This window comes from Alligator sinensis, unplaced genomic scaffold (assembly GCF_000455745.1).
Source record: "Alligator sinensis unplaced genomic scaffold, ASM45574v1 scaffold317_1, whole genome shotgun sequence".
NCBI lineage: Eukaryota > Metazoa > Chordata > Crocodylia > Alligatoridae > Alligator > Alligator sinensis.
This window is the reverse complement of record NW_005842582.1, coordinates 444,646-471,779: the sequence shown is the minus strand read 5'-3', so window position 1 is coordinate 471,779 and position 27,134 is coordinate 444,646. Positions and strand designations below refer to the sequence as shown.

Here is a 27,134-nt window from a genome sequence, read left to right as displayed (position 1 = left end):
GCGCCCCGCGCCGCGGCCCGGAAGCCGCCCAAGGCCTCGCGGAGGCCGCCCCCGGCCCGGCGGGACTGGGACGTAAGTTGAAGTATTTCTTTATTTCGAGGCCAGCCGCCATAAGAAAGCGCGGAGTCGGAGAGCAAGCCCCGAAGTGTGTTCAGACTCCTTGAGAGTCACCTGGGTTTTGCACGTGCGCATCAGTGAGCGGCCTTGAAACCTGTATTTGAACGGTTTTACAATTCTTGATCGTAGACTGTACAACGGTTGAAAATTTCGTACAGATATGATCGTTGTCATGCACCTGGCAACACTGACCCCCAGTGCTCACAAAGGGCTGGGACGCAGGCTGCGGAGAGAGGGCACCCGCAGCTTGGGTTTTGGTTTTTTCCCCCCCTTTTGCTTGGTTATTAACATATGCATTTTTTAAGACGGCCCAGCCTGGCAACAGAAAGATGCCAGGTTCCTTAGTTCGCAAGCCACAAAGCTTCTCCTGCTACACCAAATGAGACGTTGTCTGCACTTTGTGTCCCAGGACTCCCCCCACCTCTCCCCCCACTCTGTAACAGCAGCCTTGGTGTGCTGGCAAAACAAGGATTTGTTTGTACAATTTGCACTTGTAATCACCAGCAGGAGAGGTCCCAGCTTCGACGCATGAGCAGACGAAGCTGTAGAAATTCATGGGCCAGTCCAGGATCTGGCTCCCACTCGGTTTCTGTTTCCATTTGCGATCTTGCAATTCTTCTTCCCCAGGATCGAGTGGGAACTATCGAGCACAGGAGTGAGGGGTGCAGCTGCTGAACTTCCTACCCTTTAAATGCTGGTGGCTGCAAGGGGGAGAGGAACGGTGAAGTGGAAAAAACCCTGGTCGTGCCCAGTTCACTCGCCCTTTCAGCATCCACTCTACCCCTGTGGGACAGGCCTATTTGATGTCCTGAAACATGGGCTTAGGCCCATTGCAGAATACTGTAAGCGTCCCTTTGTAAGGGAGGGCACTGGGGACACATGCACTAATTCCAGGGATGAATGAAAAGGAAGGGGAGGGAGGTCATAGGTTAATAACAGGCCTTTTAGTTATGCCACTGGGGAAGAGTATAGGGGTAGACTCACCCAGTAAAATTTAACAGCCTTTGTTTAAGGAGGAGGCTACTGAGGACGTAACAGTTGATTCCTTGGGACAAATAAAAGAAAAAACAGGAAAAGGAGCAAGGGTCATAGGTTTTAAGACAAGTGCACCAACTGGGGACACCATGCAGAGCACACAAAACAGTGCCACTTGCCCCTCAAGTGAGTGCAAAGAGCCTGTGAAACTGCTGGGAGACATGAACAGACGTGAAAACATTCCCACAGTCCTCAGGGTTCCTCCTGGCCAGAGCCTCCTTCCTGGTAAGATATACAGCCAGCTTGGCCAAGGCCAGGGCCAAGAGGAAGTTGACTGGGAGGTCCCAGGACTTGGTGGGGCCATGGATGGAGAGCGCGTAATAAACAGGTGAAGGGAATAGTGCAGCCAGATCCTCAGCAAGAGGATCTGAAGGAGGCAGTGTAGGGACTGCAGCCTGGCACACTTCAGGTAGGCATGCTCTGGGGTCTTCCTTTGATTAATTCGCATTAATCTGATGCATTCTGGGAGGCAAGGGGCATCAGGAGCTATCGAGCATGGGAATAAGGGGCGCAGCCCAGGAATCAAACTTCCCAGCTTTTAGATTCCCATGAATCAAAATTCTTAGCCCGTAAATGCTGCAGGCTGCAAGGGAGAGAGGAACCGTAGTAAAACCCTGGTCGTACCCAATTCACCCTCCTTCCAGCATCCACTCTGCCCCTGTGTGACACAGGGCAAGATGGACCTGTGGTCTGATCCAGTCAATGGCAGTTGTTATGTTCTTATGTTCACTGTCTTACATGATTTATGTTTTGAAATGGGGTGCTTCTTACTTCGCGAAAGCTATGGAGGCTGCCTTGAGTCTCTAGGGAGACCTTGGGTCTAAAAAGCTTGGGAACTTCTAATCTAAAGTAGGGGTGTCAAGTTCATCTGGCAGGCAGCATATGCTGGCCCTGGGGCTCTCTGTGCTTGTGGCACATGGGGCTGGCATGATTGCATGCAACATGTGCCCCGAACTGATCCCCCTGTGCTACATGCATAGTGCAGTGTCAGGTAGAGCACGTGCAGCATATGGGACCAGGAACTGAGCGTGAGGGTCAAGCCAGAGACCCACGGCCAGATCATAAAGCTCCATGGGTTGGATCCAGCCCACAGGCTGTATGTTTGATACCCCTGATGGAAAGGCTTCTAGTGACAGACTGCCATGCAGCTTATTAATACACAATAGCAGTCTTAAATAAACTGATGAGGCTTAGTATTCTTGGAATTGGGATAAAATAAATCTGCTTGAAGTCTGGATACCAAGTTGATCTTTTTTAAAGACCTGCAGACAAATTAAAACACCGGCTGCTATCTTAGAGCAGGTGTGCAGGTGCCATTTTTATTTGGGGTTGCGCTAATGCCTTCATTCTATGTGTCTCTTTTGTTTCCTGCTCCAACCTTTCCAATGTGGTTATTTTGAGACCAAACGTTTTCAGATCTATGATCTCTGCCGCCAATATGCATTTTTGGGAAAGTTTGAAGTAAAGCAATCCCTCTCTCTGAGAAAGTGTAGGGGAGGAGGAAAATACTTTTCCCATTATAAAAAATGCTATAATTTTAATAGCCTTAACACCAAAACAGTTGAAGTTAGGAAGATAATGGCCCTTACTCACTCACACCCTCTTTTTTGTTCCTTTACGCTGAAGTAACCACTAGTTTCCTTTAGTTGGATCAGTATACACAGCATTTGACTGGGGATGATTTACCTTTTCATCATGGCCTATAGGAAATGCATTTTACTAGATCGTAGATGTACAACCTCACGCTGCTTTTTGTTTCTATTGCAGTGTTTATGTTATCAGTGGGCACGTCTAGGCAAGATGCTTACCGCACAGTTGACTAATTGACTGCTCAGTAAACATCTCTGCGCCTACACATGCACCCCTATTAGAGCGCACAAAACTAATAAACTCCACAGCAGGGTAGTCTTGTAAAATACAAGTACTACACCGCTGCCAAGTTTTTTCATGTGCAGCAGCACGTATGTAGACACTGTCCCGGCTGGCTGGGGCACAGGATGCCTCAGTGTGGGGCTAGCCGACAGGCAGCCCTCACTTTGAGGCACACTGCACCCCAGCCAGCTGCTCTGCAGCACATGGAGATGTGAGAATATAAGAACCCACTCTCCGCATGCTGCAGGGGGGGCTGACTGGGGTGCAGCACATGGAGGCAGGGGTAACAGCCAACCCAGGGTTGCTCCATAGTCTCCATGTGCTACAGAATGGCTGCCTGGGGCACAGGCTTCCTCAGCATGGGGGCTATCTGCTGGCTAGCCCTGCACTAAGATAGCCTGCCCCCTTGCAGCACAAGGAGCCCTGCTGGAGCAGCCCTGGGCTGGCAGGCTGACCCCTTGGGTCTCCTGCCAGCCAGGACTTCTCTAACCAGGCTCCGTTCAAATGGCATCTCTGGAATCAAAAAACTCAGGACCAATAAGCTCCAGAGTTTATTTGTGCCCCTTAATTGCACATGTAGACATGCCAGTAAGGTCCCATTTGCTTGGACTTCACAGTCATAACTTGCAGAATCAGCTTCTGTCTCTGGGATCTAAGCATCTGCACTAAAAGAAAGGAAAGAGGTATTTATCCTTCTATAGTGGCTTACATTAGTGGGAAATGAATGCAAAAGATTTTATGATTTTGAAATCTGAGGGTTAGACAAGCTGGGTAATGGTGAATTGGGCCTAGTATGTGTATGCTGCAGAGGACCTTCTAAAAGAGAGCCCAGTGTGACTGATGCTACTTGTATATACTCACATACAGGCAGCCTGAAACAATAGCAGAATGAACTGCCTTTCATTTCATGCTGCATAAACTCTAGATAAAAATTGAAGCCTACCCATGGTAACATCGGTTAACATTTAAAACTTGGTGCTAATCACTGAAGCACTGTTTAGCTGCAGCTTTGTAGTCATTGAATATCCCTGTCCCAAAATACAAAAACAGCCCCCAAGTACAGAATTATACCCTGCCTCACAGCATGCTTCTTTTTCCATGTACCTTTGTCAAGTTTTTGCAAAAGGTTGCAACATAGTTCTTCAATGCACTAGAGCAGGGGTGGGCAAAATGCGGCCCATGGGCTGGATGTGGCCCGCCAGGCCATTCTATCCGGCCCACGAGGCCCCTAAAAATTTAGAAAATTAATATTTAGCTGCCCCTGGCTGCTTGTCATGTGGCCCTCAATGGCTTGCCAAAACTCAGTAAGTGTTCCTCTGCCCAAAATAATTGCCCGCCTCTGCACTAGCGGCTTAAATTGCACTGGGGTTTGCATAGTAACTGTATTATACATGAAAGTACAGGATATAATTCATTTACTTACACTGGTTTCTCCACTTCTCTGAAAATGCTTTAGAATTTCCAACCTGCTGCATCTTTACACCCTGAAAACCCAGGGAGCTTGGATCAAAACATAGGCAAAACTAGTTACAGACTATTTTGGATCTTGCATAGTTAGTGAAGTACATGCTATGAAGCCCTGATTCATTCACTCGCTTATGAATCTCATAAGGCCTCTGTCATTAAAATGCATGAGATTGCGGTGAAAATTATATTGAATTATTTCTTATCATGGAACTTCTATTACCCGCATCGCCATAGATCCTGGGTGCCTTACATCCTTTAAAGCAGGGCTGCCCTGTGAGCCATGTGCACGAAGTTAAACCAGATATTGGCAACTTTTTTGGGCAGAGTGCCAAAAATACCTGCAACCTTGATTTGTAAGATGTTTGTGCGCCAACAGGGGACAGTGGGGGAGCCGTGAAGGGCCCAATCCTTCTTGTGGAAACGCAGCCCCAGCCCCTTCCCCAAGGCATGAGTGCCAAGCAAAATGCCTTTGCGTGCCACGCTCTGACACACATGCCAGGGGTTGCCAACCCCTGAGTTAAACTGTGGCCTACGTGGCTGCTGGAACTGCTCTTTGGCAAGACTCCAAGACCCAGGGGTTTAACCCACTGCTTGCTCCCCTGACCCTTTTACCTGCTGCTGATTTAAGTTACCAGCAAAACTGAAGACCCCAAATCAGCAGCAGGAGAAAAGGAGTGGGAGGAACATTAGTGTCCACTGCCTGAATTCTGAAGCTATACCAGTGCAGTGACAGCTCTGTTTTAATGTCGTGTCTTGCAATACTGCTGTGAGGTAGGGTAATGCTCTTAGTCCAGCTTTACAGTTGAGTAATTGAGGTGTGCAGAAGCTAAGTGATTTGCCTAAATCTGTGGAGGAGCCGGGACTTTAACTCAGGCCTCCCAATTTCTAGATAAATGCCTTACCCACAACTTCTCTTCCCTTTGAGAAGCAATTTGGTCACATAACTAAATAAGATGATGTAATTTTGTATATGCACAAGGAAGCAGAGTGAAGGCTTCAGAAGTTATCTTAATATTGCCATATCCCACCTCTTGAGCGCAAACTTCATTTTTCAATATAATTGTTTTTTTGTTGGAATGCTGTATAGAATTGTAAACTAATCTGTACCAGATTTTCTCTTGCATTTTCTGCTCTGTAAACAAGCAGTTACTTCTAAACCAGCCAAACGCATTATTTTGGTAACTTAAAGAGTAAAACTGTAAAGGATTTTTTTCTTAAGTTTTATGCCTGTGTCCATCTCTGTTCTTATGTTTGATGTGAACCCTTATTTATTCCACAGAGTACTGTCCATGATTTAACAGTGCATCAGGCTACTCCTGAGGACATAGTAAGTTTAAAATCTATACAGTAAACTCTGGTAACCAGCACCTGACAAGCCAGCATGGTCTGTTAACCAGCATGCCAGCTTGTAAGGAAAAGTGAAACCAGAAGTGCCCACCGTGGCTCTTCTGGTTACTCCGAGCCCCCACGGCCTGGGGCAAAGCAGCCTGCGCTGCCAAGCCCCCACGGCCCAGAAGCATAACGGGCTGCGCGGGGCTATGCAGAGCCCGCAGGAGGGGTGGCGATGTGGAGGGACACCCCAGATGTGGCGGGAGAAGCAGCAGCTACGGCCGCTCAGTTAACGGGCATATTTTGTTATCCGGCATCCCTCATTCCCAAGGGATGCTGGATAACAGAGGTTTTACTGTATGTGCCTCTCCTCTATAGCAGGATGATCTATTTGGTCATTTACTATAAATATTTACTTTTGTTGATATGGGGTATGTTGCTGGCGACACTTTCTCTCTCTTCCTTGTGTACCAAACACTTTTTTTTTTCAACCATGGCAATTATATGCACAGCAGCCTCCTATTTTTTAACAGTCCTGTTTTATGTAATATCTTTAAAAGACAGTTTAACTGCCTTTCTGATATATCTTCTACTGTGTATATCTAGAATGTTTTTCACTGTGTTGTGATGCACAGATTAAAAACTTCAAGGATAAGTCTCAGATTGAATTTTAATGTAGTGTTTGGTGTTTTTCGTATTGTTGAAAAAAACACTCATTCATTCAGTGATATAGGGCGGATAAACACAGTGCATATAATATATGTTTAACATAATATATGTTTATGTGCATCTCCTTCCCTTTTTGTTTTGTGAAATGACTTATTGTTTTCGCTATCGTAGGTGACATTCTGATGTCACTGATATTTACCCTGACTTCCTGGGACCCAAAGCATGAGATGGTAACATTAAAATAAGAAAATCTGTTGACCTTAACCTGCTGCCTGTACTTTAGCTTATCCCTTGATTTTTGAACCAGGTTTTCTTCCGTGTTTATGTAGTTGCGGCGCCATGAGATACATAAGTCAAAGAATAAAGTGTTGGCGCACTTGGAGCTACAAGAGAAAGCACTGAAAAGAAAAATAAAGAAGCAGAAGCAGGGGGCTCCTGATTCCCTGGAGAAAAGGAAGTTGGCCCTCATGCGAGAGGTGAGGACTTTCAGCGTAAGCTACTTGTTTCCCAATAGCAAGAAGCAAATGTTTTGCCACTTTCTCCTCTCCTCTACAAAGGATGTGTAATAGCACTGGACAGTTGTTCTCAAGTGCAGGCCAAAATTCCCTGCCCTGGCTGAATCCTCCCCCAAGTGGTGCTCTGTTACAGCTGTCTATGCCCTGTCCTGCATGTGGCACTGTACAGGTTTTAGCAGAGCTAAACTCTAAGCTGTGCATGGGACACGCATCTTATGCATGCTTCTCATCCTACCCCAGCTGCTAAATGCCCCCTTATTTAGTGTAAATGCAGTAATTCTTATGTTTGGGGAGCCTCTGCACCTGCTGTGGCTGGATTTATGTAAAGGAAAGAGGGAGGAGGAGCAGAAAGGGAGAAATTTAGTGAGAGACAACGGGGAAAATAAATTGATAAAACAAGGCCTGAGGAGTTGTAGCTCCTGGCAGATGCTCTAGTAACAGTATTCTTCAGCTGGGAATTGAATTTAGTTTCTTGCTGTTTGGCCCTGTTTTAAGCACTCTGCTAACATTATTGTGCTTAGTTTTGAGTTTTCAGTGCAGCCCATTAGGACACAGTAACCTCTCACTAGCTGAAATTATTCCCCTGCTTCCATGCTGAAAATTATTCCCTCTGCAAACTCAAATTATACTATTCATTCACTTTCAGTCACCATCAGCAGTTGTACAAATGACAGCTGAACTAGGCAAAGAAAGCTGTTTTTGCTGGAGAAGGGTGTTGACGAGCAGTATACACCTGGTAACTGAGATAACTACAGCTTAGTAAGCCTGTCAATAGCCTGCAGGGTAATTACGGGAGACCTTCTCTCGCTCCTTTTACAAATTCAGCTGGGAGATTAAACGTTGAGAAACCTGTATCTGATATTATCAAGATCATTGCAGCCTAGCATAGAAGAAAATTACTATATTTAAGATGCAGTGACATAACCTGAACTCTATTTTAAACCCTGTTCTCTACAAATAAAGCAAAATGTGTTAAGGAAAATATACATATACTTGATGTAAAATTTGAATAAGCACCTGAAGCTCTCAGATCGTCTCTCCACATTTTTATAGCAGACTGCCAAATGCACATTAATGAAATGTTCCAGAACAATTAACTTCTAGGCAAGTATACAAAATACCATAAAGTACCAAGTAGTTGGATAGGAGTGCGCTGGGACCCATTCCTATTGCAAGAAAAAATGCATTTGGAGGGAAGCAGTCCAGAAGGTTTCGAAGGTGGCTAGAAACATAAACCATTCTCTGACTTACACAATTCAGAAATGGAAGCCTAATGATGAAGAAAGTGTTTTCTGTGAGGTTTTTTTATTGTTCTTCTACCCCTTGGTGACTTGTCCATTTTCCATCTTAATCTGCCCTCTAGGCCACCTCCTTGAGAGAAACTTTTTAATAAGTCTAGTCTTATATATACATTTGTATAGAAGAATAGCCACATGTTTATATGATTGTCATCACCAAGCCAATGCTAAAAGCTCTAAGGAAGGAAGAATACAATCTACTGCCATTGCTTGCAATATCAGTACCCCCTGCTCTGCTGGAAGAAAGGGGTGTGGGAGACCTGTAGCTTAAGTCCTGTTCAGTGGTGAATGGCAGAAGATTTATACTGTTGTGGATGATGGGGTGAACATTCCCTCTGTCTTCCAGCGCAGAGGTTGGTTAGTCTGTTCAGTTGTCTTGCTGGCTTTTCAGCCCAGTGCTGTGAGATTTTGCCTATCCAGAGCCCCTTGTCACTTCTCCATTTGGAGGGGGCAGAAATGAGATAAGGAAGAGATCACCAGTGTGGTTCCTTTCTGACTGTAGATCAAAGAAAGATGTATGATTTTTTTTTTTTTATTATTAAAAATGGCAAAACAGTTGAGCTCTCGGTACAAGACACATTTTGATTTTACAGTGGTATCTAGTTTCAAACTCTCAGTGAGAAGGGATTGTAAATGCTTACATAACACGATACATCTCTAATAACATAAAACAATTAGATTATAAATATTAGTGTATTGATCCAGGGACATGTGTTTAGTGGGTACCTGCCGGTAGCAATGTTAGGACTAGTCTGATTTAATCATCTTTCCAAATGATCTGGAGCAGACAGAAAGTGGCATGTTAATAATGAGACTCATCTGAAGTTGCCAGTGAAGCCAGGGAAGAAATATGAAGAGGTCTGGAGAGACTAGAAGGATAGTATTATGTTCTTTTCTGCTTCATTTTAGCAAATGCTAACAAATCTGTGGGGAGCTGAAATACAAGGGCTGAGTGGGAGAGGGAATCTTGGGAAGCAGTGAAGCTGAAAAGAACTAGAGGGGAGGGTGAAAGCAAATAAACCAGGAGTTAAAATTGTGGTTGTGGCTCCAAAAATGCTTAATTCAGGTTTGGCTCTGTATACAAAAGCTGCATGTCTTACAACAGAAAGATAATATTATACACACATTTAGTATGTGGACACTACCACAATAAAAGGACAATACAGTTGTAGTGCAGAGCAGTTCAGTTGAACAGTGGTCTGGAGGACCTGACTTGCAGAGTGAAATCAAAAAAGCTATCTAGTTAACACGTAGCCAAACTAAATACAAGGAAAGCTACAAAAGTGTGTAGATTTAGTGTGATATATAACTAGGGCTCAAAATGAGCAGTGTAATACAAGCTGGATAGATGGGGCAACACTTACTGATTGATTACTTACTGATTTGTATTTTTAAAACTAGACTGATGGCATTTTTAGCAAATATCCAGTATGGAATGGTTTGCTATCAGGGACCTTCAGTGAAGATGTCAGTTGCCTTTATAATAAGTCTTTATCCCTCTCACCCTATTAGATCATTCAGTCCAACTTGTATAATTAACAAGGAGTGTGAAGTGGAATTTTTTTGATTTGTTGTGTGAGGAAAGGAACAGTTCCTTTCTTTTTTCATTGGGCACATCTGAAGTGACACTTGCGGTTTGAAATAAAAGCAGCTTCCCTAGATACACTGTCTATTTTATTGTGGTGAATTGGAACATAGAAGTATCTGAATTTCTCTTGAGCATTTAGAAATAAATGTCTTCTTTCCCAGTTTTTAAAAGTAATCACTTGCATTTTCATTCATGGTTGGTTTCTGCCCAGGAAAAGACATTCGGCAGGAAGCCAGCTCAGATAAATGTTGTGCTTACTTCTGAGCAGAAGGCCCATGAGTACTGTCTCTTGCAGAAGTTAACTGCAGCCCTGTGGAAGATTTTTTTTTTCCTCCATGCTGAGATGATTAGGCCTCATGTAGAATATTGAATGCAGTTCTGGGTTTCTCATTTTAAGAGGTATTTGAAAAGTTGCTGGATCCTGAAGGAATTGTAAAGCAAGCCATATGAGAAGAGGTTGGGAGAACAGGGCATATTTTAGTTTGAAAGAAAGGAGATTGATTCAGGGAGACGGGATAGCAGTTTTTACATATTTGAAAGCCTGCTATAAAAGCAGTTTTCCCCTGCTGTAGAGGGCATGATATGAAGAAGTGGGTTTAAAATACAGCAAAGCAGACTTAGATTAGATGCGAAGAAAGTTTTGAAACATCCTTCATTGGAGGAGTTCAGAAGGAGACTAGATAAGCATTTGGCAGGGATGATTTAGTAATAATATTCCCAATTTGATGCAGAGTTTGAAGCAGATGAGCTTGGGTCCGTTCCAACTCAGTGATTCTGTGTTTCTGTACCTCCCCATTTAGGGTGACCTTTCATGGTTCCTTTAGGCTGTCTGTTGTGACAGGCCATAGTCACACAACAAGTGCATTCTTGGGAAGCTCTGGCCCTTGTATGGGTAGATTCCAAATATTTGAACAAGAGTCTGCATCTGCTGGGGAAATCTAAAGTGATGTGCTTATAGCAACTTGTGTTGCTAGGTACAGGCTGCCTCATTCTGTACCAGCTGGAGCCTTTTCAGGGTTTTGTGGCTTTATTTATAGATTTGAGTTTCAGTAATTAAAGTTAAATGGCATGAATACCTGGCTCACTGTAGCCAGGTCTGAATCTCATCAGCTGGACATCATCTTGGACTTCAGTCTAGTGGACTCCAAGATGAACATGAGTCGGCAGTGTGACGAAGCCATCAGAAAAGCTAATGGCACTTTATCGTGCATCAGCAGATGCATGACGAACAGATCCAAAGAGGTGATACTTCCCCTCTATCGGGCGCTGGTCAGACCGCAGTTGGAGTACTGTGTGCAATTCTGGGCACTGCACTTCAAGAGGGATGCGGATAACCTGGAGAGGGTCCAGAGAAGGGCCACTCATATGGTTAAGGGCTTGCAGGCCAAGCCCTACGAGGAGAAACTAGAGAACTTGGACCGCTTCAGCCTCCGCAAGAGAAGGTTGAGAGGCGACTTTGTGGCTGCCTATAAGTTCATCACGGGGGCACAGAAGGGAATTGGTGAGGTTTTATTCACCAAGGCGCCCCCGGGGGTTGCAAGAAATAATGGCCACAAGCTAGCAGAGAGCAGATTTAGACTGGACATTAGGAAGAACTTCTTCACAGTTAGAGTGGCCAAAGTCTGGAACGGGCTCCCATGGGAGGTGGTGCTCTCCCCTACCCTGGGGGTCTTCAAGAGGAGATTGGATATGCATCTAGCTGGGGTCATCTAGACCCAGCACTCTTTCCTGCCTATGCAGGGGGTCGGACTCGATGATCTATTGAGGTCCCTTCCGACCCTAACGTCTATGAATCTATGAATCTTTTGTCATTTGGCAGATGTGGATGCTGCACCCGCATTTTGGCCATCCAGTAGTTCTGAAGGCTTTAAAAGATCTAGATTGTTAGACTGGGTGTTACTCCTACCACAGTGATATTTAGTTTCAGAGGAGAAAAATGTGGAACAGAGGTAACAACCAACTTTCCTCTCAGTGTTGCCAGGTCTCAGCTTCACCTAGCCAATTCATCCAAGGACTGATTGATTCTTCCAAGGCAGTGAGAGAGCTGAGATATAGCTCTGCCTTGCTGTGAGGCAAAGGAACTGTAAAGCCAAACGTTTTCTGGGTACTGCTAACATGTTGATTTTTCTGTGACCAACTTTCCTAACAGTTCTATCCTGATATTAAACAAATTGAGGGAAAAGATTAAACCTTGTGGGGCTCTAAAAGTGGAAACTCTAGCTGTGTAGTGCCAGCTCTCCATATAACTTATTGGGTTTAGTCTTCAAAATGACCCAAGTTGTTTCAAGGTATATTTGTTTATCTTGTATTTAGCCTTTTTCAGGACAGAACTGTCTGGTGCTGGACAGTATCAGAAGCTGCAGGAAGGTACAGATGAAGATGACCATGATTTGCTTATCAGCAAATTAGCAGTGCTAATTCATTGGAGCCATAAGGACTCTCTCCAGCTACCTGAGCTGTTCTAGGGTTTCCAGTAGCCTTCATCATGTAGTACCTAGTGTACTTGGAAAATACTTTTCTCCATAAGGCATCCCCGTTGGACTTCATGGATTTTCCTTTCCCCCCTGTTTCTGGAAGAAGAGCAAAGGACTATGGATTGTTTGATGGGGTTTTCTTCCCTTTTGGTTACTACAGAATTTATTTTCAGACAGGGGATGATCTGAAAATTGATCTTACTTTCCTAGTCACATCTCCTCTAGAGACTGAATCCTTTTGAGAAAAAGGCTTACCCTGGTTTTCATAGGACTTGTGTTGGATTTTTGAGAGGGGTCTCAGATGAGTACATCAGTCTGCATAAACCAGGAAAGGAGACAGAGGGTTACTGAGAGTTTGATTTTAACCTGTTGAGGTCCCTTAAGACCATCTTCAAGGTGTTGAACTAGGGAATTGTGATGTACTAGAACAGGCATTTCCCAACTGCGGTATACAAAAAAAATCTCTGTGGGGTATGTGGGAGAAATTGTGTAATGGCAGATTTAATTTTCATTATAATAATAATTGGCATTTAGGGGATTAAAATACAAGATGTATGCTGGTAGGGGCCTTTGGCAGCTGGTGAACTGGGAAGGGGTTTCACAATAAGAAAAAGTTTGGGAACCTCTATACTAGAAGAATGGTACAGGGAATTAAATGTTCATAGTAGCCTTTTCATTTAAGGATGGGGTTGGTGAATTTTTTGCAGAAATTGGAACTTCCACATCCAGCTTCCCATAATCTAAAGTAGGGGTCAGCAACATTTTTGGGCAGTGTGCCAAAAAGATCCACAACCTTGACTTGTAATATGTTGGCGTGCTGGGGTGGAAGGCAGGGGAGAAACAAGGGGCACAATCCTTGTGGCAGCTCAGCCCCAGCCACTTCCCCAAGGTGTGCATGCCAAGCAAAATGCCTTCATATGCCATGCTCTGGCACACATGCTAGGGACTGCCTACCCCTGGTCTAAAGTATTAGAGCAGGGCTGACCAACTTTAGAATATCTGGAGATCGCACACTGCACTGATTGCAGACCCTGGGTTGCAAAACAAGCAGGCCACATGCTTTGGGGGCCACAAGCTGCACAGGCTCCCCAGGACACCCACCGTTTGCAGCTCTCCTCATCACTATATGAGCTTGCCTCTTGCTGCTGCTATCACATGAGCAGGTCCCCTGCCACTGTGCTGTCTTGTCCCAGAGCAGAAGCAGCAGCAGCAGCAGAAGCAGTGGAGGGAGTGGTGTCTGGGTAGGAGCTCTTGGCCCACACACTAACCCCTTTGAAGCAGTCTACAGGCTGCCAATTGAACAACCCTGCTTTAGAGGAATCTATGATGCTGACAGGTACCTGGAGGTCCTGGACACTGCTTTGTGCGCGTCTCATTTATCTTGCTATAAGAAAAGAGAAGCTAAACACTGGGTAGTTTGCATACAGGCTCACTGCTGTTGAACAGCAATTCTTTGGCACTGGTTGGAAGTTTTCATATATTAGGCCACTTTTGTTGTCTTCTCATGCTGTTTATGGAGCTTATCTCTGGCATATGGTCATCATTTGACATAAGCATTTCTGAAGTTGTAAGAAGAAAAAAGGATCAAGTCTGTTGTTGTGGAGGCAATAATAATAATTGGTTCCTTACCATAAATCCTGGTATTCTGACAGGCAAGTGTAATAATTCTAGTTGCTTTAAAAATTGGGTCTTTTGTTTTTTCTAGATTCTGATTGATGCCTCTCAATCTGGGGTGCAAGTTTGTACTGTACATGTAATTAAACCCGTGTTTGTTGGCTGCTTATTCTAAAACTAACTGCTGAGAACAATGATACTCAAATCCCTCTTCGTAAGTCATCTCCTCAACTTCATTTTGGGGAAATTGTCTGTGCCTAATGCTATGCAATATCTCTTGTTCTGTGCTTCCCTTCAGATTCTATCTGACCAATACCAGCTGCAAGATGTGTTGGAACAATCCGATCAAGCCGTGGCTGTGGTGAAGGACCTGTTTGGGGATGCTCCTCGCAGACACGCAGGTAAATCATCTCCTCTGTATAAGAGCTTGTTTAAGATTACAACACTTGCTTTATAAATATAATCTTGCTTCATGCACTTGTACAAGGTATATTTTGGTTTATTGGCTAGTTTTGACTGACCTGGTAGGTAAGATGACACAACTGATTCTGTTAATGTAGGGCAAAGGAGAACCAACTCAAACAAAATACTATAGATCAGGATAAGACCTACTGTGGGGGGGCAAATTATCCTATATCAGCCTCTTCGGGTTTTTACACATTCCCCTGAAACATGCAGTACTGGTCACTCTTAGAGTTAAGATGCTTGATTTGAAGGACCTGAGGTCTGATCTGGTAGGACAGATCATGTTTTATTGTCCCTGAATGGCCTTGGTACATAGTCTTGGCTGCTGTTTATGGTTTGTCACTTATGTATGAATGAGGTTGCTCCCTTGCTTATGATCTACATTTAGGGTATTGCCTTGTCAAGGAGAATGGTGGGCTCCTTTGATTCAGGTTCTAGATCTTTATTCCTCTCTCTCTATAGACTGCCATTTCCTTTTTTCACTTTTAATGACCATTTGTCTTGGCATGAACACAAGTTTCCCTGACTACAGCATTATTACACTCCCAGGACTATGTAATGTAACCTTGTGGCTAGTTGCTAGGAGTTACACAGAAGGGACATTCATCTTCCTGTTCACTTAAATGAACTGCTGTAGAAAGATAAGGTGCTTACTTGCTGGTGGGGAAGTCATGAGATACTGGTAGGAGTGGGACCCAGAGGTCCTGTAAAGTTCTTTGCTTGCCACAAGCCCATTTGTGTTCTGTGATTTCCTGACTGTCTCTGTCTGCTTTAGGTTTCCCTAATGTAACCATGGCTCCTGACTGTGACCTGGAATACTCCCAAAGTCCAATTATACAAAAACGTGATCCTCCCACCCAGCTTTCCATCCTCAGTGAGTCTGTCATGGATTCCCAGGTAAAGTACTCTGTGTGTGGGCTGCGTTTCAGGACAGCAAATGTAATGGCACTGTGTTTGGAGAGTTCTGTGGCTGGTTTCATTCACACAGAAGTTAGGAAATTCAGAGTTAGGGTTCTAAAGCAAGCTTAAGTAAGCCGTCTTGTTATGCTATGTGTAGTTTTAAAACTCATGCTGAACACTGCATCTACTTAGAAACTTGCACAGAAGAGTTTATTTTGGCATGAATTCCCAACCTGTGTACACAAAGTATCGACTTTTATGTTAAATTACCCTTATTTCATTTATGTTACCCTATTTTTTTAAATACAGAAGATAACATAGAACTGATTAACTTTAGATTGAAAGAGGCTTCTGACCATGTTAGTGGCATGCCTTCTCTTGAAAATACATGATATAAGCCATTAAAGACACCATCAGCTTAGGCAGATAGCCTTTTAAATCATGCAAGTAGCCCTAGCATTTGCCTGCACTGAAATGCAGGCACAAATCCTTTTGATTTCAATATTGAAGGCCCTACCTAAGCCACCTTAAGCATGCCTGCTACTTAGTGTGTGAACAGCCTGCTCTTGGCTTTTTTAGTTTCAGCCACTGTTCAGCCATTCTGTTAAGGCTTGCCCAGAGCTCCTCATCTTTCCTAGTTACCTTGACATTGACAGGTCTAGTCAGTTTCAAGGCTACTAATAGCTCACCAATGACAGTGTTTGAGATCCCGTAGAAGTATTAACTGCCTACCCTGCATATCTGATTGCCAAACAAGCCTGCTGTAGGCAACATAGACTGTATATTGGAGAGCCTATATTTTAGTAGATGGATATTTCTGTCTGTGTGCTTCTCTGCCTGTGTGGCTATGCACCTGACTTCCCTCAAAGGGGGCATCTACATGTGTGCTTTACTGCAGAGTTGACTAATTGTTATTATTGACTCCAGGATGAACATGAGCCACCAATGCGAGGAAGCGGTCAGTAAGGCTAACCGCAGCTTGTCGTGCATCTACAGATGCATCACAAGCAGGTCCAGGGAGGTGATCCTTCCCCTCTGTGCAGCATTGGTCAGGCCACAGTTGGAGTACTGAGTCCAGTTCTGGGCACCACACTTCAAAAGGGATGTGACTAGCATTGAGAGGGTCCAGAGGAGGGCCACTTGCATAGTCCAAGGGCAGCAGGGCAGGCCCTATGAAGAGAGGCTAAAAGGCCTGAACCTATTCAGCCTCCACAAGAGAAGGCTGAGAGGGGATCTGGTGGCCGTTTACAGACTCACCAGGGGTGACCAGCGAGAATTGGGGGAGACTCGGTTCCCCCGGGCACCGCCCAGGGTTACTAGGAATAACGGCCACAAATCGTTAGAGAGAAGGTTCAGGCTGGACATTAGGAGACATTACTTTACAGTTAGGGCTGCCAGGCTCTGGAATGGGCTCCCAAGTAAGGTGGTACTCTCTCCTACCTTGGGGGTCTTCAAGAGGAGGCTGGACTGATATGACCCCAGCACCCATTCTTGCCCAGGACAGGGGGTCAGACCTGATGATCTGTTTAGGTCCCTTCCTAAGCACTATGATACTAATTAGCTCTGCAGTAAAGCATCACTGTCTACACATGCGGTGCTATTAGGCCACAGTAAACTAATTAACTCTGCCATAGGATAGTACTTCCCGACACAAGTACCATCCTATCACAGAGTTAGTGCACCAAAACATGCCCCAGCCAGACCTCTCTGCAGCATGTTGAGCCCGGGCAGAGCAGCTCTGGGCAGGCAGGCTGACCCCCTGGGTCCCCTGCCAGTGGGGGCTGTGTCACCCCAGCAAAATGTGCTGCAGTCCTGCATGCACATGTAAATGCTGCACGTTGGAGAAAAAAACTCAAGCACAAACTGGGCTGGAGTTTGCAGACGCATTAATAACTTTAATAGCACGTGTAGATGCACCTCGAATGTACTACCTATCAGTCAAGAACTATTTCTAACTGCAGTTTTAGCAGGGCTGACATATGTTGCATCTTGAACATTTAAAGTGAGCATTTTAAGTATTCTAAAAATTGTGAATAGATTTCAGTGTCCCTTTTTCCCCCGATAAATGGACATCTTCATCCATACCAAAAATAGTCACTCTGGGTTGAGAACAAGCAGAAGTTTCTCTCTGAGACCTGCTGGTCAGAAAAGTTGAATGGTAGCCAGTAGTGTTTTGGAATAAAAGTATTTCTGCTACCTAAATGTGTAGTCTTACTCTCATGAGTCTATAGTAATCTATGTCATTGTATCTTGTGCATATACATAATTCAGTATTTGCTTAAATCCAAAACTAGGTTCCCCCCACCATTCAACACGGGATGGGGAAAACTCCTCATCTTATATTTAAATATAAGTCAAGGGGAAGGGGGTATGTGGTGGCCCAGGATCAGGGCCAAACCTGCCACCACTGTAACCGCCGGGCAGGAGCCAGAGGCAGCATGTGCTCTGTGCCCCAGAACAGAGTGAGGCTCAGCCAGAGCCAACTGTGACAGGGAGGTGCCATGAGGGGGACATTTGGGGGGGGCAGGTACCAGGGGATGTAGGCATGGGAAGGTATGAAAAGGGCCCAAATGGTGGTCAGGGGTGCAGGCAGCAGGTGGGGTAAACAGGGGGAGCAAGTGGCAGGGAGGAAGGTGCAGGGGGAGCACAGGACCTATAGTAGGAGGCAGGCATTGCAGGGGGACAGGCAGCAGGAGGGCAAGTGGTAGTTTGGATGGGTAGTGCTCAAGCCATCTGACTCCCCCACTGCCTGCCCGCCTGCTGCTGCTTGTCTTGCTGCAAAGTTGGGATGGACAAATTTAAGATTAGATGCGTGGAAAATTATAACAAGTGTATAAATTTTCCATGTCTAGAATATAATTATTGGGGGAGTGTCTTATATATTTTGGATTTCGGTAAATATGTTATTATAAGGTGTATGCCAGCACTGCTGTACCAGTCAGTTTTCTTTACAGTTGAGGTGTTAGTTTCCTACATTTTTCTTCATCATCTTTGACTTGCATGCATGATAGATAGTATCTAAACTGAGCTGCTCTAAGGGAAGAAAGTTGCCCAGCTGTTAATGATATCCTAATTCCCGAAAATCCCAGCCAGAAGTCCTGGTGTAATGTAGACCCACAAGGGTAAAGCTGTAATATTGAACTAAGCTGCCTCAGACTTGTCCACAGTGAAATATCACTGTGGTAACTCTTATCTCTTTTGCACATGATGTAAATGCAATTCATTTGTGTCTTTAGGTACAAGTTCATTAAAATCATGAGATTTAGGTTGCAGAGTTGGGCATTTGACAGTTTAGACATACTCAGGTTAAGGTTGTCAGTTGTGTCCGTCTTGTACAATGTGTGTGTAAGTTAGGCAGTAGTTCTTGATTGCATGACCGCATGTTGTATTTTTATGGAACACCTGCTTCATTAAATGATAGCATGGACAGCACTCAGAGGATGAGGCAGCTGCTTAATATTTCTTTTTATCCTTTTTCTTCAATGCGTGGCCATTGTCATCATCACGGCACTCCATGCAAAGCAAGCTCTGATTTACTCATTTCCTTTGCTTGTTTTTGAGGGTGCATTGTGATAGTAATGGAGTGCTTCACAAATATTAACAATCTTATCTCCGTGTTCACCCTCTTAGATGCATACTTTTATACAGTTTTAGAGGTGGGAAGATGAAGCAAAAGTGTGTTCACTTGCCCTGCTTCTTTCCCAAAAGAGGGATTGAAATTGCTCTGAGATGGTCTGTGTTGGATTGATTTTTTTTTTATTTTTTTTTTTATTATTATTATTTTTTTTTTCCTGCTGCAACAGGCTCTTAATGAAATAGAAGGGGAAAGCTCCTCCTGTCATTCAGGGGATAGTGCAGATGAACAGAATGTGTTTCGGAACTACAAGTCCAGCATTGACATGGACAGGTCAGTGTATGTGTCCAGCAATGTCTTAGAATTTCTATCCTCCTAGTGTTCACATAACACAGGTAGGTAACCAGATACCTTTGTGTCCCTTGTACAGAGGTTCTGTCATAAATATCTATAAAACTACTACAGTATCTTCCTTCAAATGTCTCTTTAAAAACTCACCATTACTTCATTTCCTTCAAAACACTTAGGGGCAGAATCTTTGCCCTGAAGAACTTGCCACTAACATAGAACCTCAAATTCTATAAGAAGAGCTAAATTTATTTCTTATGTTCACTTATACCAACATAATCCCACTGCAAATAGCACATTCTCTATGTACATCATTTATCACATAACCTGTTAATGGTTTTTTTAACTTTAATTAGTGACTTGGATTTAGACTTGTGTGTCAATTGGAGGCTGAAGTTGAAGAGCGTGTATGTCTTAGAAATGCTACAAACAGAATAGATGTTATACTTGTTTCATTTGGTAAGATAAGTTTTCAAGAAGTTTGGGTAGTATTTACCTATGATCTCGCACACATTTTAATGGTCTGAATTTGCTGTAGCTGTATCGTACATATGATGATTGTTGTGTGTCAAGTTCCAGTGTGGTTTATATAGACTTGTTTCCTAGGTTGCACTCTCCCATTAGTGGTGCATTCACTTTAGCAATTTAGTATTTACGAATCTCTGTTGAGATTGGACTGGTGTGCAGTCTTCGCAATACATGTCTGAATTGACTATGAGTAAAGCAGTGCTGCATTAGAAGAATCCTATGTTTGCGGGTAGTTAAGTGTTCATGTTTGGACATTGTGGGGGGTTTTTATTAGTAAAGTACAGTGAGAGAGGTATTTTCTAGGATTTGGGTTTTGCATTAAAAGGAAACTGGTTTGAGCAATCTAATTTTGACACTTGTTGGATAGATGGTAAAGATTGGTCCATGTTGCTGTCACTTCAGAGTTCAGTACCCCCATAGTTTTCTTTGTTCTTATTTTGTATGTAGGCTTCTCTGTTTACTGAAAAAAGAAAATTCTGTGGGAGCCTCCCAGCTGTGGGCTGATGAGAAAGTGAAAACAGCTGCCCCATCACAGGAAACAAATGTACCTGTCACTCCTACGACTGCTTCATTGCCTTTGGAAGACACAGGTTGGATCTGGCAGGATGTTATCTTTCAAAGGGCAGTAGGCAAAGGATCCTATTCAGAATAAAGTGCAGGAGGAGCAAATGGCACGAGTATAGTTTTGGAGATCTAACTGGGTTGGGTTAGCAAAGTAAGGCACTGGCACTTTAAATGTGTTTATATTAAAATATTTTGATGCATTAATGACACTCATAAAGTACTTCATGTAATTTGTTGGGTTTTTTTTTTATCAGCCCTTAATGCTACTAATGTGGTCAGGAGAATCCATTCAAGGCTTCAGAATGAGGATGAGCATGATGAGCACACTCCAGACTCCCCTTACATTGCAAGACAAGTGCTGAACCCTAACCCAAGGAAGCACAAGCAAGTTTCAGGAAAAGGTTTAGTTTTTACTTTCTGAAGTAATTTATGGTTGAGGCAATGTATTTGCTTTTCCCTTCCCCCCAGTATCCCTTGAAGCTCTGATTGAGATCCTGCTTTTCATTTAATGTTACTGAAGATCAAAGAGCATTTGTTGGATTTAGTTATGCTTAATATTTACCTTGAAAGTAAAGGGAAAAAAATCTCATCCCATCTGTTTTCTTTGGTTACAGCACACACTTCACTTGAAGTGTTTCAGCTCTGTTATTTCATAAGGTTATGAGATTTCAGTAGCGTCTCTCATTGCACAAAACATATTGTTGCTTTATCTTACAGCAAGACTCGAATGTCTGTTTCATACCTTCAAGTTAGTAGTTAGCCTCCGCAATAATAATGGGGAGGACAGTTGAATTTTTAACTACTGTTATTTTTAAAAAATATTTAAAAAATGAAACTTTGGCCCTGACAATGTTGTGTGAGTTGAGGTGGGGGAATGGTGTTTTGTTCTTGTTGTTTGTTTAGGGCTTTTTCATTTGGTTTTTGCTTGGTCCATATCTCATCCCTTAATTCCTCCTAATTCCTCTCTCTCAGAGCATACATCGATAGGGCACTTCTGAAATCCGTGCATAAAGAATGTTCCCCTTACTCCTCTTGACTGAGGTAATTTCTATAAAACGACTGGCTAGGAAACCAAGCCTGTATGCATTAATAGCTCGGTGCACATGACCTGAGATCCATGTGATGCTGTTATCTGGTGCAATGCCACAAGGAACTGACTCTGTATGTAATTGCTTCTGCAAACACTTCCTCTGACGTGCTGATTTGGTCACCCTGGAATACCACATCACACACTGTGGGGAAATAGCCAGATTCAGGTACAAACATGTTTGAACTTTCAGGACCATGATGTGCCTGCCATATGTTTTGAGACTCTGGGAGATTGCAATCTTCTTCAGCAGCAATTCCAGTCCCGTGGATTTGTTCAGGTTTGTCAGACCAGAACTCTCTCCTGACAGACCATAGGTAGCTTTACAGACAGAAAAGATGCCTCCAGAGTAGAGGTGGTAGTTTGGTTCTAGACAGAATTTAAGATGCAGGTCCCATCCTGCCCCTTTGTCTTACCTCTTACTCTCTGGTTTGCAGAGAAATCTCAGACTGATGTGCCTGAAAAGATCTGTTCAGCTTGACTCCTGCTAAAGTTTGTAGCAAGGGGCCATGAGAGTTTGGTGGATGTAAACAGGGATCCTTCAAGCTGCTCACTTCACTGTTGATATATTTCTATATGGCTGTTTCTGTGCTCTCCCTAGTGCCTTTTTGTTTGCTGCTATGATGATCTTTGATCTGTTTAGGCACAATTTAGTGGCTCATTTCCTAGTGGTATATGGGGAATAACATTACATGGGCTCAACAATTATAGGATACTTGTTGTAAACCTGCCATGTGACAGAAGAATTGGACCTGTAAACCATGTTAATTCTGCAAGGGCTCCCCAAAATGCATGTAGAGGTCTCCTTTCGTATACCTAGGATGTGAAGGTAATTAGTTGCATGTTTTCCTTGTTCTTGGTACTAGCAAATTTCAAGTTTTTGCAAGAAAGATAACAATGTAAACAAATGTTATAGTTGGGTGCTGTTTAGAAGATATTTTAGCTGTCCACTTATCATGTATTTAAACTTGGCATGGGCCCAGACTTCTTGGAATTTGCTACTGTGGCACTCGGAGTTTAAAAGCTTTGGAGAAAAGTACCTGAATGACTCTGTATGACCTGGATATAACTGGGGCTTGATTTACCTTTGATTGTCCATTATAGTTCAGGGACTGAGATCAATTCTTCCTTGATTCATTGAAGCAAAGATTAATTGTGAACTGTAAAGAAGCAACTGGAATGTAAAAGTATTCTGTCTGTGTTTCTCTCAGTGAAAAGAAAACAAACTACACAGATACCATCTAAGCAAAAGAGGAATGATTGTCTTGCTAATTCAATCACCCTCAACCTCCCAAGCAGTAATACATCCAGCTTGGATATCCTGAATCACATGATACGTGAAGTAGAGAATGAGTTGGAGGAATACGAGAGAGGTACTGGCCGCGAGGTCCAGAAAACACAGAATTGTCAGGGTCTCACTGGGTTTACTTTGTCACTGGTGAATGCTGTCTGTCGTCTGATGCGCTACCTCAAAGAGGTGAGAACACTTTGAACTGCTTTGGGAGGTTAGATGAATTAAACCAAACATTTTGGTTTAATTTACAACCTTAACTTTTATAATCTCTTGACTCTTGAGTGCATCATTTTGTAAACTCAGTATCTTTAGGAGTTTTGGCTTGTTTGCATTTTTAAAAAATTGGTAATATTGTTCATTCTGGATAGACTGCTGTTGGCTCTTGGGAGAAACGAAGGCACTTTTTAAGTATAAATTTAGATATGTATTCAAAATAACTGGTGGTATTTTTAAATATAGTTTTATAGATTCTCAGAATATTAGGATTCAGATCCTGTCATTCACTGTCAGACAGCCCTTCAGGGAACAGCCCAGACACAATCTAGTGGTCCTTTTTGTATACAAGGCCTCTTTAGGCTCTCACTCTGTCCATACAAGATTGCAGTGAGGACCTCTCTAGGTTTGTCTTGGGCTACATCCTATTACACACTTGTTGAGCAAGAGCAGTAAAATTCAGTAGGAGAATTGAGGAGATGTGTCAATGGCGTGGAGCTGAACATGCTGAAGATGGCACTGATACCTCTCCCCTCCCTTTGACCAGCATGAACCACAAGATGGCAGTGGCCTACATCAGTAGAGAGGGAAAGATTCTAGTTCTTCACTGGAAGTGGAAGGGGCCCTACTTAATTCTTCATGTGGTATTGTGTGGTCTGTGGTATAATCTGTTATGTCAGAGATCATTTGTAAGTAGATCCTACCCTTTAAGGGGAGGGAGATAGGGACAACAGAATTCTTTGCCTTGGAATGAGGTGCTTGTTTGTGTCCAGTAAAGAAACCAGAAAATAGTAACAACGTAAATCCTGTTCTAAGCCCTCTGAGAAAAAATAAAACAAAACTGTAGGACCTGCCTTTGGTCCAGTATCACTCCACAAGGCCAGGAAGATCAGGATATTGTCATGTGCCATCACCATTACATTGACTTTTTGCATGCTGTAATACAGTATGGTAGAAGGTAGGCAAAGTGAGAATTTAAACACTATGCCAATAGTTCATTTGTTGTTTTTTTTGAAATCATGGGGAAGGAAGCATCAGGAGGAGGGCTCTCCAAATGTCAACTTCTTGTGCTGTTGTGGGAAGGTGACAATAGCACAAGTGAAGCAATGTCAGGTTGAACATTAGGTGAAAAGTCTTGGGGCAGAAAAGCTGGTTCCATTTAACAATGGCAACAAGAGCAGCGATCAACTTGATAGCAAGATTTGAATCTCCTCTCAGTTCTTACATGAACTTGTATTGAGTGTGCTTTCTTTTCTTCTCCTTTTTCTCCAGAGTGAGATACAGCTGCGTCAAGAAGTGGTGATGAAGCAGAAGCTTGAGGGGGTTCTGAATGAACACAGAGAGTTGATTGATGCTCTGACAGCTGAAATCCTCTTAGTCAGGGAAGAAAGTATTGCGACACAGGTACTAAGAGTTATTGACTCTTTCCTCTCCTGACAGCTTATGGAACTTAGGGAAAAACTACTGTGCCAAAAGTTTTTAAGCATTATTGGTTGTAGCCATGTTGATCTGTGGACGTAGGCAGGCAAGGTACTTTGGGCAGATGTGATATCTTTTATTAGACCGACTAAATAGTTGGGAAAATGTTCTTTGCAAGCTTTTGGGCACAAACGCCCTTCTGCAGGCATAGGGAGATTCTGCTGGTGTTATGTGTTCTCCAAGGTAGAAAAGAAGCTAATTTGCAAGATGCAGGTCTGTGAAAATGCAAATGAGTAGTAGTTTGGGAGACAATAGGTAGAGTTGGGAGGGGAGGAAGGAAATTAGGGAAATGTGTGAAGAAATGTAGCTGGTCAGCTGCAGCCAGGTTATCTAGGGTTATTAGATGTCAGGCAGTTTGTAATATGCCATAAATCCAAAGTCTATAATTAGTCCATGATTTTTTGTATCCAGTAGATTTATGAAGTGGAGTTTGTAGGCTCATCTACGAAAGGTGTTTTGTAAATTTCCTTTGAGTATTAGAACTGAGAGACTGGAGAGTGATTGTCTTTTCAAAAGTGTGCACCCACAGGTAATTGGATATTTTTGTCTTTGATGGATTTGTGGTGTTTGTTCATTCTGATATGCAGTTGTTGTTTGGTTTCTCTTACATGTTTTCCATCAAGGTATTTAGTGCACTGGATGAGATTCCATTCAGTGTGCTTTGGGCCATAGGAAGTTTTCTTCTGGTGATGACGTTAGTGAGGTTCAGTGTTTGTTTAAAGGCTAGAATGGGTGCTGCTGGAAAGATCTCTTTAAGAATTGGGTCTTCTTCTAGTATGGGTTGCAGTTGTTTGAGGATTCTCTGTATAGGTTTCAGGGAAGGATGGTATGTCATGACTAATGGTGTGCAATTCATGGGGATTTTCTTTTTGTGCCGCAGCAATTCTTCACATGGTATCCAGGTGGCTCTTTAAAACATGCAATCTGTTTCTCTGGAGGAGAGTCCTTATTGGGTGAAAGACTTTGAGATTTGAGCGATGACGATTGCAGGTATTCTTCTAAATGCAAATTCGGTGGTATTGGAGACCTTGGCTATATATTACAACTTTTTTGGTGTGTTCAGGGTGATTGCTGGTTCTGTGTAGTATGTTAGTCCATGGATTTCTTGTATATGGTGGTTTGTATCTTACCGTTCTGAATATTGATCATCATGTCTAAAAAGGAAATGGTGGTGCTGGAATATTCAAGAGATAGTCTGGAGGGGTGATAATAATTGAATTTGTGTCAGAGACTGCAGGTTTTCAGTCCAAATGATGATGATGTCATCTATATATTTTAGGTATAGCATGTGTTTGATGGTGTAGTTCTTAAGGAATTCGTCTTCCAGGTGGGCCATAAAAAGGTTGGCATATTGTGGGACCAATTTGGTGCCCATAGCTGTGCCCATGGCTTGGAGGAAGTGTTGGTTGTTGAAACTGAAGTTGTTATAAGTTCAGTAATATCTTGAAGTCTTACTTTGAGTTGTAATCTTGCTCTTGTAGATATATATGTAAGGCAGGCGTAGAAAGTCTGTTGTGTCTTGGATAAAACTGGGTCCTTGGGTGACAAGGGGTCTTAGGATGGATTCAGTGAAACCTGATCTTTCTGCAGGGTTCCATGGTTGAAAATTATAGGTCTGCCTGGGTTCCCTTGTTTGTGGATTTTAGGGAGCATGTAAAAAAGTCGTCGGATTGGGTAGTACAGGGATCAGGGTCTGAAGTTTTTCTTACAGTTCCAGTAGAAATGATGTGATGGTGGTTTTGAGGTGAAAAGGGGAGTTGGCTCTTCCTCTAATTTTTCATAGTAGATGGTGTCAGAGAGTTGTCTGTTGGCTTCTTTTATGTAGTCTTCACGGTTAAGGATAACTATAGATCCTCCTTTATCTGCTGGTTTTATTACTATTTGGTGGTTGGATCTTAGAAATTCTATGGGCCTTCTCTCTGGGAGGGAGAGGTTATAGTGGTGTTTGTTGTTGATTATGTCATTGTTTGTTCTTCGTCTGAAACAGTTAGTGTAGCAGTTGAGGTTTGAGGTTTGAATTTTGTCTACTGCAAGGTGTCCAAAAGTTTTTAAGTAGATTCTTCATTTCGTCAGTGAGACTTGTTAGAATAGCAAACTGCTGCAGATCTTAGGTGAGATGCATAGTAGCACTGAAACAATTTGATGGAATTACATATGCAGTTTTAGGACTGAAATCAGAGGTGGATATTGTAGTGGATTATGTAGAAATGCAACACTTACCAGGAGGAAGAATCTTTTGAGACACTTCCTTTTAAAATGTGACATAAGCAGACTTAGTGTAACTTAGCCTTTCTTTAATGTAAATCTTTGTGCGGAAGAAAGAGGGTGATTGAACAGCAAAACTGTTGAACTGTAGGGCTGGGCAGGAAGGAAAGAACAAACAAATACAGAAATCTTTTCCTTCCACTTCACTGGGACCAGAGTGAAGTGCTGGCACCAAGAGAGGGGGTGGACTTCTCATTGTTATAATTATCTGTTTTTCCTCACCCTAGAATATAGATCTCTGTACTTTTTTTGTTTTGTTTTTTTTCCCATAGAAACAACTACAGCATTATATGGTGGTAACAGATGAACAGCTCACTTCACTCACTTTAGCATATAAAAGCCTCCTTTTGACAGATCCTAAGAGAGAACAGAGTCCAAACAGTCTTGGAATTGCAATCAAAGATCCAACAAACATCCAAGGTGTGTGGGGGTGTGTGTT

At 43.1% G+C, this 27,134-nt stretch overlaps 1 protein-coding gene across 1 annotated transcript in view; it reads left to right on the top strand.

The window, feature by feature from the left end:
• Positions 1-832: 832 nt before the first annotated feature.
• Positions 833-27,134, top strand: part of LOC102387374 (tripartite motif-containing protein 45) — a 73,357-nt gene continuing 47,055 nt past the window's right edge. The window contains exons 1-11 of the mRNA XM_025214439.1: positions 833-959; positions 5,771-5,818; positions 6,819-6,965; positions 14,277-14,379; positions 15,219-15,340; positions 19,147-19,250; positions 20,241-20,383; positions 20,612-20,758; positions 22,656-22,921; positions 24,224-24,355; positions 26,968-27,115. Coding sequence (XP_025070224.1) covers positions 933-959; positions 5,771-5,818; positions 6,819-6,965; positions 14,277-14,379; positions 15,219-15,340; positions 19,147-19,250; positions 20,241-20,383; positions 20,612-20,758; positions 22,656-22,921; positions 24,224-24,355; positions 26,968-27,115 — 1,387 coding nt within the window. The 5' untranslated portion in view covers positions 833-932. The remainder of the gene's footprint in view (positions 960-5,770; positions 5,819-6,818; positions 6,966-14,276; positions 14,380-15,218; positions 15,341-19,146; positions 19,251-20,240; positions 20,384-20,611; positions 20,759-22,655; positions 22,922-24,223; positions 24,356-26,967; positions 27,116-27,134) is intronic.